Source organism: Oxyura jamaicensis, chromosome 1, assembly GCF_011077185.1.
Source record: "Oxyura jamaicensis isolate SHBP4307 breed ruddy duck chromosome 1, BPBGC_Ojam_1.0, whole genome shotgun sequence".
Classification (NCBI taxonomy): Eukaryota; Metazoa; Chordata; class Aves; order Anseriformes; family Anatidae; genus Oxyura; species Oxyura jamaicensis.
The window spans coordinates 160443305-160456360 of record NC_048893.1 but is presented as its reverse complement, the minus strand read 5'-3'; the positions used below and the strand labels follow the sequence as shown (position 1 = coordinate 160456360).

Sequence of the window (13056 nt, the reverse complement as noted above, 5' to 3'; positions counted from 1 at the left end):
ATGTTAGAATGAAGAACAAGAACAGTCAATAATTCCCACCCTGCCATTTGTAAGGTAGGAGAAGGAACTCACAGAATAGTGAGAGGGAGCTCAAAACAAGTAATCAAAGGAATTAGGAACAAGGAATCATTTGGAAGATGACAGAAACTCTACTCCTGAACAATCTACTGCATCAAAGTTACATACAGAAAAGGAAAATAGCACATCCTCTAAAGCAGAAACTTCTGAAGATCAGAAAAAAATGATGAGCAAAACAGGAAAGTGAACTAACTTCAGAAGTTTTGCTTAATAACCATCACTTTTGTTCTTCAAGAAAATAACATTATCAATTACACAGAAAGCACTGTACTTGAACACAAGAGGTATAGCCTGGTCTGGTTTATTCAATCTCTGTTTGTTAAGGATTTTACTTGACTCCAACTTGGCCCTGCTTTACGTAACTAACAATTAGTTACACAATTAATCTCTAACAACACTGATATACTCACTACCACCATGTCTGTTTCTGGTCTACAATGAATTTTAGACATTTCTCTGATTTCTGTGATTAAGTATGCAGTGCATTAGTGGTTCCTTTAATCAAACAGCACTTGCATCAGATAATAGTACAGAAGTGACAAGTATATTATTTATCAACTTCTTGAAAGCCACTATCTTGGGAAAAAGACATTTAAGTCTGTTAACTAGACTGTAATTAAACTATATTGTCACAGGATCACAAAGGAAGGTGGTTTCATAACACCAGCAGGAAACTAATATGACAGAGAAAGAGAACATGCTCAGCACCACTGAAACACTTACACCTGGGAAGGAAGCTGGCAACAAAAGCTCTGAAAAAATTGCATTTTTGTAATGACAAAGGTCATATATGACTTCAGTATACACACTTACATTACCAAAGTGGACCTGTAGTTACTGTTATAAAATCCTTTTAAATTAAAGGTTTCTCTAGCACAGAGAAGGAGGAGAAAAGGGATGAATTGAAAAATAAGTGCACCCAAGAGATTCTGCATTGCTTCTGTGGTAATTCTGACCAATTACTACTACCTTATTAACAAAATTCATACAGAAAAACAACTGCTGCTGAAAGCTTTCGATGTGTTGTTAATTCAGATCTGTATTAAATGTTTCTACATGCTTTCCTGAACAACTGCTATTTGGAAGTCTGAACTCTGAGCATTCATTATTTACTATGTGCACACAGCACTTAAGAACTTGCAAATCTTTCAAAGTAATTTCAACACATCACAAAATAAATAAATGAATAAATAAATAACAATTATTATTTTTTTAAAAAGGTATTATCTACTGATGACTGGGTACAGAAGATAAACGAATCTCCATGTACTTTGCATCTGTATAAAAATTATGCACAGAGGCATTAAGTAATGCTTTTAAAGAATTAGGTTAACAGAATAAGTAACATATCCATTCTAAAACAAAGGCAGCCTTCATCAAAAGATTTACACCAACACTCCATGTTGGGTATGTGTGAAATGGAGACATGGTAAAGAAATTGTCTAGATCTTATAACTGCCATGGGAATTTTGAGTTTTTTTCCAATAGTATCACTTGGTTACTACCAAACTGTATACATGTTAGAAGAAATGTTTCTGAAGGCCTGTCTGCATATTTATTTGCAAGAAAAAAAAAAAGTTAATACAAAGAGACTGTTTAACAACAACAAAAAAAGGCAAAAAAGGCAAAAAAAAAAAAAAACACACCTGAAAAAATATCTATTTTTTCTAGTCATATAATTCTGCTTTAACACACTTCTACTATTTCAGTTAGTAATTTGGCTACTTCTCAAATAGCTATCAACTTTTTACACCAACTTTTGTATTAAACTGTATACGACAAAATAATTCTAAGGGCTAATATTGCTGCCATATTACTTTATTCAGGAAGCAGCCTACTTACTGCTTCCCTCTTTCACACATACTTTTCTAACAGAGCAAAGTGAATTGTTCTCGAAGGTCACCTGTGGCCCCTTCCCTCTTCTGCTCCATCACTGATGGCTGTGCTGACAAATATAAGCTCTCCCACTGTGCAAATGCACTTTGCAACAGTCATCTGCCAGGAAGGCACGTCTGCTGTGTATGTGATGGGGCTGTATGTGCTTCCCAAAATGAAAATATCTAGACACACAGTATAATATGATACCTTATTATGCATAAAGAAACACTAAATACTATTGTGCACAATGTAGAGAAAAGAACATTCACATGAAAATAATTCTCTGCATTTCCTTATCCAAGAAACAAATTTATTTTAAAGGAAAAAGATTTACAGAGTTGGGACTTCTGAGTTCCAAAGTTAACTTGTCAAAGTCTTCAAGAACGGAGGAATGGAATGTGTCTTGATGAACAAATGTAACTGTGGAGACACATGCTTGCTTTTCTTCAAACATTTGTGCACATACTCATTTCATTAGAAGTAATATCAAAGGGGAAAGCACAGAAACACCAATGAAGCAGAGATTGCTCTTCAAGCAAGAAAGTTAGCACTTTCAGTGTTATCCAACTGGACTTCCACTTTGCATCTTTCATCTCTATGAAAGAGAAGAAAGCATTGGGGGAAAGCTCCAAAATGCTTCCCGCTGTCATCACTGAGGGGTGGGTGCTATGAACAACTTCACAATGCTGTTTTTTCAGCTTGGACACCTTAGACACTTAGGGAAGAAAAATGTGCTAACTGGTATAACTATTAACAACACACAAAAACACCCTTCAAACTCCCTTTTCCTTAGGGAAATGAGTTTCTGAAGACAATCTTTTCCCCTGTGCTCAAAAGCTCTCCTGGTTAATATTGCTACCTCAAAAACAAACAGAAATCCCCAACTCTCCACTGTTTTCCAGCAACGAAGAAAAAAAAAATAATTCAGTTCTAACAGCAAGTGAAGTCATGAGCTATAGATGAGAGTTCTTCTGGAGAGAAAAAAAAAAATCTTACAGAATGGCACCACAGAACCTGGGCCCAGACCTGAGACAAGCCATTTTGTTGTCTCTCGCTGCTGCAGGAAGGGTGATGATATTTGCTTTCTCATGGACCATTTCTAGGGGAGAGGAAAAGTGCTTCTAAAGATGTTAAATGTGGTTCTTCTCCCCACAGGTGAAAAGCTTTAATTCAACATACTTGTGTACATAAAAATTTCATGGAATAACTGTTTCTTAATACATTTGTCAATGTGTCTTTATTTAAGTTCAGCAGAGATTACCTAAATAATGCCTATCAGTCAAGTTACTGGTTAGTATTTGTGATGTTCAACCCTCACGGGATGTTCTCAATGCTTTAGTATCTATAGGCTCTATATACCACACTACTTGAACAAATCAGCCTGTGATGCAGCTTGACTGTCCACCACAGACTCCAGTTGAAATATCAGTAAGCAATATTATAGCTACAGTGCAGGAGGTACAGGAAGGAAAGGAAACACACTCCGGTTGTAAAAATCATTCCTCCTATAAGGGGAGAAAAATAAGCAAGTCCACTGAATGCTTGAGAGGTGGCTACAGAGCTTGGGTGAAATCTGACATGCAGAAGCTCAAGTGCATGACACTTATGATAATGTGGTAATGTACTTGCATGCTAATTACAAACTAAATAGCAACAACTCTATCCTGAATTTTTATACCATTATTGGCATGCAGGTTTTGTTAGATGTTTGTCTCCCTTAAGTGCTTCAAAATATCTTATCCTTACTCTTTAAAACTAGAACACAAATTTTCTTGAACACTGATAATTTTGGATTAGAATTTACAAAATCATTGTTATATAACTTATTCCATCCCTAGAATTTCAGCTTATTCTAACCTTTGTCCTTCTGGTGTTCGTTTTCATATTCTTTGGATTATTTTTTATACATATTTTTTTTATTACCACTACTACAAAATACAGGAAAAAGGCAGTGTTTGCTACAGAACCTTAACTGACTCAAGGAGCTTACTTTGTTTTTAATTTCCACTCAGCTGATTTCTATAGTTGAAAAATGTACAGACTTCTGCAGACTTTAATCTTGTTTACTAAAGACCTGCGATGATCCACGGGACTGGAGATATGGCATGGGAAGTTACTAGTTTGTTATAGAATGAGGATGAAGGACAAGCTGATTTCTCCTCTTAGTTTCAAAGCACTCCATGATTACCAAAGAAGGTGGTACCTACTCCTTTCTATTTGTGATGAAGATGCAGACACAAATGAGAAAGATGATGATGAATACACAATGATTATGTTGAATACATATTTTTTGTAGTAAGAAAGATCTTGATATCCAAACCCTATAAATGTGAGATGAGTGGATGACAGTGGCAAGCTTTCCAGATAATGAGCATTCATGATGAAGTTAAAGGAGTTTTCAACTGAAGAATTCAACAGAATAATTCCACAAATAAAAGCCATGTAGATTTGATAATATACCAATGTACAAGTTTTTAAATGAGACTGCAACTGTCGGCCCTGAAGAAGCTGTTCACATTCAAGTTTAAATAAATATCATTATCAGGAGAAGATATGCAGCTGAAGACTGAGTAGCAGGAACAGGTATCAGCAAGTCTAGTCCTTGCCTCATCAATGTTACCAGCTGAAATCCCCTTTCCCTGCAAGAAGATGTTGAAGGTCTGGTTGACGTGAATTGTTAAAAGACTACCTTACAAGAAACATCTGAAGTAAGAATGCTGGCTTGGAAAACAGCACATTCGAAAGTGAGACAAAAGAGCATACCCATTTCAATGTTAGAGTGTCCTTTTCCTGAAGTCAACATCACTGTCTCAGATTGCTTGCGATTCTTGATTTTATCTTATGTGTATATTGAGAGAAGCAAATAAAGAATGCCTTTTAAGATGAGGTATATTTCTTATCCTTTCCACGATTTTCACCCGTTACTTTGAGAGCAACCCACTTCACCAGTTTTCCTTCATTAGAAAGTTAAGGGGTGCTTCTAGTGGAATTTATGGCCTTCTTTCAGGAAGCCATCTTCTTGGTCCTAAAAGGGTTCTCAATGTTTACTTGTAAAGGCATTACTCAATACAAAACTTCCTTACTCATTTAGAATGAGACAGAAAAAAAAATAAAAGAAACAGAGAATTTCTTTACATATGGCCTTCCTTAAGGAAAAATAAATGGTCAGTTCTACAGAGTCTATGTGACAAAATCCTTCAGCACAATGCAGGCTTGTGCTACCAAACTCCAAGAAATAATGCAAACCTCAAGTTTTGACTAATGCACATACCTGTTATAAGGAAATATTTGATGTAGCTACTCAGAGCTAAAGAGAGCTCCAACTACTAACATATGCCAAAAAATAAGAGGTAGGCAGGATGAACATACTTCTTCATGCACTTTCCTATAGGGTCATGGGCTTGCATGTAGTATAACTAGCAGAAGTACCCAGTTCAAGAAAATTGGTTATCAGCCAAGCGTCACTCAAATGACAGCACTCAGGTTTTGTATGATTTGTACTTTCAGCATGAAATCTCTCCCAGGGAGATTATGATAGATTTTATTTAAGCCATTAAGTGGTAAAGTGCGGATGATATGTCATCCAGGGAGACTGGAAAGATACTATGCAAAAACAAAGGACCAGATTCTGATTTCATTCCCCTAAAAAAAAACTTGAGATAATTTCATTATCAGATACGTTCACAGCTAGGTAGGCCTATCACCCCTGTCCCCTACTGAAATCACATCCCAGAAGTCTTCAAATTGTCACACAATTTGTTTCCGTGCATGCCAAATACAAACCACTACACATTTTTTAGCTATTCTTGAAAAATATTGAAACATTCTGGGCCCACACCACTTTAGAGTTTACTGCTTACTTTGATCAGGTCTGTAATTTTACAAACATATGCTTCATTTATAAATAGATATGTACACACACATCTATATACAAATACATACAGACTATGATCAGATCTGATACAGTTCAACTATAGTAATTTCAGCTGAAATTTTTAGTAATATATCTCTTCAAAATAATAATAATAATAATAAAAACACTTATACCTAAACACATTACACACTTGGAAATTAAAATGTTTACTGAGTTGGCTTTCCAGGCATATGAAAGTTTCAGAAATACCGAAGATAACTCTTTACTTAAATTCTGAAAAATAACTGTTTAGTTCATGAATATTGCAATGTAAAAACTGTACTCTGATTTATACTTTCCTATTCAAAGCTAGCAAAAAAAAAAAAAAGTGTTATTTATATTAGGAATTTCATTTCTTTAAAGAAGGTTTGTTAATAGACAATATACCTATGAGAAACTTCATGCTAGAATTAACAAGTATAGAATTTGTGTTAAAGGAATCACCCCAGATATACTGCACAGAAGTTCAAAACCAACCAAACAAAAACACTAGCAGTACTAATGTCACAGCTGAGTCACTACAAGGTGTGAAAGTTTCCTACAAATGAAAGAACCTTAGAAATGAGACAACCTTAGAAATGAAAAAAGACAGCGGAAAGCAATGCATTTTTCAACTAAAAAAAAAAAAAAAAAAAAAGAGGGAAAGGAAAACAAAGATAATGCAGACTACCAAACATTTACACTTAAAAAAAAAAAAAAAGTCAACATGTAAATGTGTTCTCTTTCTCCTCAGGTAACAAAATACTAACAAGAAGAAAGGCAGAAGCCATTTTGTGCATTTCTTTGAAAAGACAGATTCAGCACATGGAAGAGGTGAGGTGGGAGGATCGGCTTATTGCCACCCTAGCCGAAAAGGAAGTCCAAATACCTTTGTGCTTGTCCCGTTTATGCTTTAGCTGTGCTGGATGGGGTCTGATTCTGGCTAGAGCCTGTTCTCGATGGTTCATAAAAATAGGACCAGGAAATACAAGGGGGCCTGAGGAGAAACATTTTGCACATGCATAGGAAAGCTCACAAAATGGAAACAGTGTGTTAAACAAAATTCAAATTAAAAGCAATGACAATAAAAAAAAAAAGTAATTATATAATAAACCTTGTTTGTCTAAATTCAGAAAACCCCACTGAAAACAAATTCATTATCTCTTGATAATAAGACCAAAATATTATGCAAAGAAACAGTGAATGTCCCACAGTGATAGCTTTACCTGAATTTTTAAGTATGCAACTGTACTGTAATGGAACTGTAATGAAAACACAGACTCACAGTGGAGTAAAATTTGATAGCAAATATACATTACTGTATTTAATAGTATAAAAATTAGTTATCACGTCTTACTTCCTACAACATTACATTCAAAAACAGTAATTTGCAACAATATCACCGTATCAGTGCTGAATTTAAAGAACAATATAACTACACAACTGTATGTCATTACCATATTTAAAATTCATTTAACAAATAGAAAGAAAACAGCAATCCAAAAATAACCAGTTCAATGAATAAAATTATTCAACTATGATTGTTTTCCTGATCTACTTATCAATCTTGCAATCTATTTAAGTTATTCTTTGAATCTTTCCCATCTATGCAAAAATCAAATCTTCAAGAGAAGATTCATATTTAAAGAAAGCAATAATGTATTTAATTAACATTTTCTTCATGATTTTTTTTAAATCTAGACCCATGCATAGCTATATTCTATATTAAGTTTAATTGAAGCTGATTGTATGTAGATAATGGAGCAGCAATTTTTTGCTTAGATCTGTACTTTCTACTCTATTTTAAAGGTTAAGTCTGCCATCAGGAATTTCTTTGGAAGCATCTCCTACTTCTGTAAGTCTGAGATGACATGGAAATCATAAAAAAGGCGCAACTAATTCTGACAAATACCTCACGCCATTCCACAGGTCTCCAGACCCAGCCCATGAATGGACTTTAAGAAGAAAAACAAAAATCTCCAAATCAGACTTTGCATCAAATTTTAAGTGGCTTATGTGAAACTTTGAAAAATCTTATTCCCTGTTCTTCCCCAAGATCATCAATTCCCACAGCTAATCTTTATTTACAAATTAATTTAGGCTAACTTTCAGTAAATACTCATTGTCTCAAGGTTCCCGCTGTCAGCTTTACACCATCAGATCTCTCACTGGTAGGGAACAGTATGAACAGGAATTTAAGTGGAAGTTATGAAATTTAAGTGGAAGTTCCAAATCTACCTGGCTTTTGAATCTTCAGATGAAGAAACTTCACACACTGAAGTTGACAAAAGTTGACTTTTTAAAGTTGACTTAAAAAGGAAAAACTGTATGTGTTAGAAACTAATTCCTGCCTTTCCTTTTAGCTTTGAATTTCCTGCATGTGTTACCTAATATAATGCCTAACAACCTCATTAGACATCTATGCTTTTTATATACAGCATAGATTTTTGGTTTCGTTCAGCCATGGAGGTTTTGGTTCAACCTTGGAGCCTCTTTACCGAGTTCAACCAGAATAGGTCAACTTGCTAATTAAGACCTAACTTCTCCTTATGACCAAGGATCATCATTTGCTTTTGATTTACCTTCATCATGAAGTTTCTTCCTCTAGCTGTCTTTCTGTTTTTCCTACTTTTCAGTCTCCTGTCAATCCAAGCTTCTGTTTAATAGATTCTTAATACCACCCTATATTCTCAGTCACCATTTTTGACAAAGACTACCTTCTGCCAGGCCATTTGCTATGCTTAGCATCTCACTCACTTCCTAGTGCTTAAATTCACACAAAAAAACACTATCCCTTTCTCTCTTTCCAAGTTGGAAGGGAGGTACTGAGGCAGACCAGGAAAAGTCAAGAAAGGGGAGAAAGACAAATGACAGGCAAATTACGAAAACTAGGAATGTTAGGCAGACAAAAGATACTGAGCAAAGCTAGGTGAATAACAAGAGGAAACAGACTGGAGTTGAAAAAAAAAAAAAAAAGAGTGATAGAAGACTGGGACTTGCTTACTACTGAGAAGTTCCTAATGAAATAAAAAGCCCAAGAAATAGAGAATGGACCTGACAATATGACAAAAGTGAAGCTCGAATTAGAAAAGAGTCACAAAAAAAAGATCCAAGGACTGCAAAGAATGCAGGTACGAAGTATGTGGGTCTAAAGTATTTGTGGGTAATCAGAGTATGTGATCTGTAGATAATTTAGACAAAAAATTCCAAAGTTCCAGAAAATGCCTGCATAACATATAGCCCAGGGGACCAGATGCAGCTCTGAAAGCAATCTTTGGCATTTTAGTGTTAAGAACAAAGATGGCAAGAGAGAGAATTTCAGGACAGAAGGAAGCTAAGTATGATAGTGTAAGTAAAAGAACTATTATAAATTTGGGAGATAGAGAATATTGGGGATGCATAAAAGGATGGCAGCATACTGCTACTACACTGCTGCCTATAGCTGTCAAGCCCCTCAAATCAATTACATTCCCCTAGTCAATATAATGACTCCGTAAAAGTGTCCAACCTTCTGACTAAAGCAGCTTTGCTTCTGGATATTCCTATGTCTTATACATTCCCATCAATTACATGATGAACTCAAGTCCAAAAAAAAAGTTAAATATGGTATTTCCCCATTTCATAATAATTTGTATCCAATCCATGGAACAGAATGAGTATGCCTATCTTTTTTTTTCTTTTTTTTTTTTTATTCATGCTAGATCTGTAACATAATGAGAATACGATAGGAAATATCTGCATTTGGATTATATTATGATGCCTGAATGTTCAGTTGTGCTGTAAAGAACCTTCTCTCCCTTGAATATAAATAACACCACAGGAAACAAACCACTAGAACAATTCATAAAGACCGTATCTACTTTCTACTTACATCGAAAGTTGCCTGCACAAAGGGAGCAGAGTTTAAGTACTATTAATTATTCTGGTGGAATGATTCAGCCATACACTAGATGCTTCCTTTATTTTGTTAAAAATGCAGAAAAACATTCGAAAAACTCTTCCTGAAGCTTCTAATGTAGACTTACATAGGGAATAACAACCTATTATTCAATTATTTTAGTAGCTGAGGTTAGAGACATAAAGGAATGACAGTCACTAGTAGGCTGTATTGTTGCTACTTTCAATCAGTTGCTGTATGATGCAAAATGATTTTCACTCTCTCCTTTTAGTTTTTATAGAATGTTTTCCCACAGCTCCCAAATCAAACATCTCAAAGCTTGAAACATTAGCTTTTCTTTCTGGGTACTGCAGGATCCAGGCCTTTCAAAATGGGCTTTGGCAGTGAATTAAAAGCATAAAGCAAAAACTTTAATCAACAGAAGTAATTTTATTTTCTAGAAAAACAGAATGTGTTTATTAAACAAAGCAGTTGACTATGGGATAACAGAGTCTCTGTATACACACGTAAGTGCTTTTTTGCATTCTAGGCCATCTAAGCACTTTGGCAGAATTTCCTCAGAGTTTTCTATTTGATTTGTATTTGTTTTATGCATATTTTGATTTCTTCTAGTATCTTTCCCTGAACAACTGCTATTTGACTGGCTGTAATTACAGAGTACTGAAATTAATGATCTCAAATGGCCCCTTAATATAGACCAATGCACCGAATGTAGCAGGTTACCTGAAAAAATAGTACACAATCTCATCATTTAAAATTGTATCACAATGTATGTACATAAGCAATATAAATTAAGGTTGCACAGGAAATCTCAATTCTGCCATTTCTTAACTCATCAGTGTTTGATTTCACAATTTATTTATGTTCTTTCAAACACAGTAGCTTTTCAGTACACATTTAGTAACTGAATCTCCTAGTTTGGATAACACTTTCCATCGTAAAAAAATTTCCATCGTATTTTTGTCTTCTTGAATGTTTGTAAGAGAAAGAACAGACTTTTTTAGGAAATAATAAAATACAGAGACAAACTCTTAATATACAAGAAAAATACCTATCTAACAAGTCAACAGTAGATAAACTTTGAAGGTTATTTCAAAAAATGAAACTGAGGACAAATACTTAGTTAAAAGTGGAACACGTTTTACTAAGATACTAAGATACCCATGCTTCTAGGTTTAAGGTAAAAAACAATAATAATAATAAAAAAACAATCTTAATAATCCTATGAGGGCATATTAATTGTTAACTGCACATTCTTTAAAACTTTTTTTTTTTTTTTCAGATGATGAGTAGCAATTTATTATCACAGCAGAAATATTCGTGTAAAATGACACCGTGTGATGCAGGCACTAAGGTTCATTTTTGTTTTATTGTCCTCTGCTACAGTTTGCTTCTTTTGTTCAAAACACTGAAAGTAAAAATGGATTACATTCCTCTTCCTTTGTTCTTAAAGTTGTTTTCTATTGACAGTTAAGCTGTATAAATCAGGTCTGGAGGAAAAACTGCTACGGCTTTTTATGGTGAAAAAGAGACACAGACTAGCCAATACAAGCATGCAAGACAACTGGGGTGGGTATGAGAAAATGAGATGGAAGCAATATTTATGATAAAAATTTTGGCACATTCTCTCTTCTAAATACTTGACTGTGTACTTACTGTTAAACAAATGTGAAAGATGCCTTTCTGTATGTATAAACATAAGATAAACTAAACTACTAAATATGAAGCAACTGCTTTCACTAAATCTATGGCAAATCTGAGTTCTAAAACAGTAACCAATATAAAGATTTATATTTTTAAAATCAGCTTAATTAACAATCATCACCTCTTTCAGACAGAACTCATAAACTCAAGTATAACAATGTAACTTCACAAAACCTTACCTGCTGGTAATTAAGGACAAAAACACACAACCTTCTCTTGAAAGCTTCTTAAAACAGAAAGTCAGGTATGAGTTTGATACAATTTATACGTATACAAGTACAACGTTTTTGTTTTAAGAAACTTTGAAACAAATAAAACTTCCAGGTCCTGAAAGCATCCACATAAATACTTAAATAGATTTATGGAAAAAAAAGCTGCACTAATATTAAATGAAAATTATTGCATATGAATAGACAGTTCTGCTGTATATTTAAGTACACGCTCAGCAATGAGCGAAGAACAGTGTTACTGACAAACTGATTTCAAGCTTGTAGTGGCTTGAGCTGATGTTAGTTAAACAGATTTAAATGATACTCAGCCTGCCACAGTAAAACTAATTGCTGAAATAACTGAATTAGCTATGCTTCAGAAAAGTCTCAAATTGTTCAAATATATGAAGCCTCAGATAACACTGTCTCAGTACAGAACAACTTTGATTAATATCAATCAATTTCCAGATTTCTTTTTCTTCCAAGTGGAATAAGATTGAAAGAAAATGATTTTCCCCTTCTGTATGGGCATCAAAAGCCAAAACCTTGGTTAAGCACCAAATCTGTATCTCAGTAGTGACCATCTAAAAGTTTTACATTACAGGCTGAGCAAGAGTAAAGTGGTGAAATATCAGTGAATGAAGAGGCCCTTTGTAATCATCATATGAACAGCTATTTCTGTATCTTTTAGTGTATTAGTTAAATATAGCTCGTTTAAAAAGCTCTTTTTAAATTCTCACAGCCTTCTAAAACAAAACAAACAAAAACCCACCACCACCAGAGTAATATTTAAGCAATAAACTGAAATTCTACTTCTATCACTTTAAATCCTGTCTGAAAAAATTGCGGGGACAGCTCTCCAGATTAGCTCACTCAGAAAATGATATCTAAGCTTCATTACACTTAGTGTACAATGAGTCCATTAAGGCATAACTTGATATCCTCACAACTAGAAAAGTGGTGTTTGACAGGAATGGAAAAATAATCTAACCATGTTCTGAATATTCTAACATACAAAACTTCCTCATTAGCTGGTGAAAGAAGACAGTGCAACTACTTCTACGCTCACCTCTCACCACTCCCATCAAGCCCCCCAAACAGCTTGAAAAAAACCAACAAACATGTTTATAAGGTACAGTACTGTACACCAGCTCCTTCACTTCTCACCAGATTCTGAGAGACAGTGAAAAGCTGATAAAAAGCCATCAATCATTATATTAGGTTATTAGGATTTAGCATAGCCATCTGTATTCATAGCACCTTCTAAATTTCCCAAGAGGTCATACACAAGACTTAAAAATGTGGAATTGATTTTAAGCCTTCTCTCTGCTCTTGCCCCAGCTAGAAGCTGATTGAAGCAGCTCTAACACTGTGACCAAAAGGAAGCAAAAGTGGCC

General features: G+C 34.6%; 1 protein-coding gene across 18 annotated transcripts in view; it reads right to left on the bottom strand.

Moving 5' to 3' along the window:
• MYCBP2 (MYC binding protein 2) overlaps window positions 1-13056 on the bottom strand; it is a 194981-nt gene that overhangs the window by 120157 nt on the left and 61768 nt on the right. For 13 of the 18 annotated variants that reach the window (XM_035320138.1, XM_035320146.1, XM_035320190.1 and 10 more), the window contains exons 18-19: window positions 6738-6845; window positions 4720-4797 (exon numbers count right to left, since the gene is read on the bottom strand). The exons of 1 other annotated variant lie outside the window; for it this stretch is intronic. In XM_035320138.1, coding sequence (XP_035176029.1) covers window positions 4720-4797; window positions 6738-6845 — 186 coding nt within the window. The remainder of the gene's footprint in view (window positions 1-4719; window positions 4798-6737; window positions 6846-13056) is intronic. 4 more of the 18 variants (XM_035320171.1, XM_035320271.1, XM_035320282.1 and 1 more) reach the window with 1 other exon arrangement.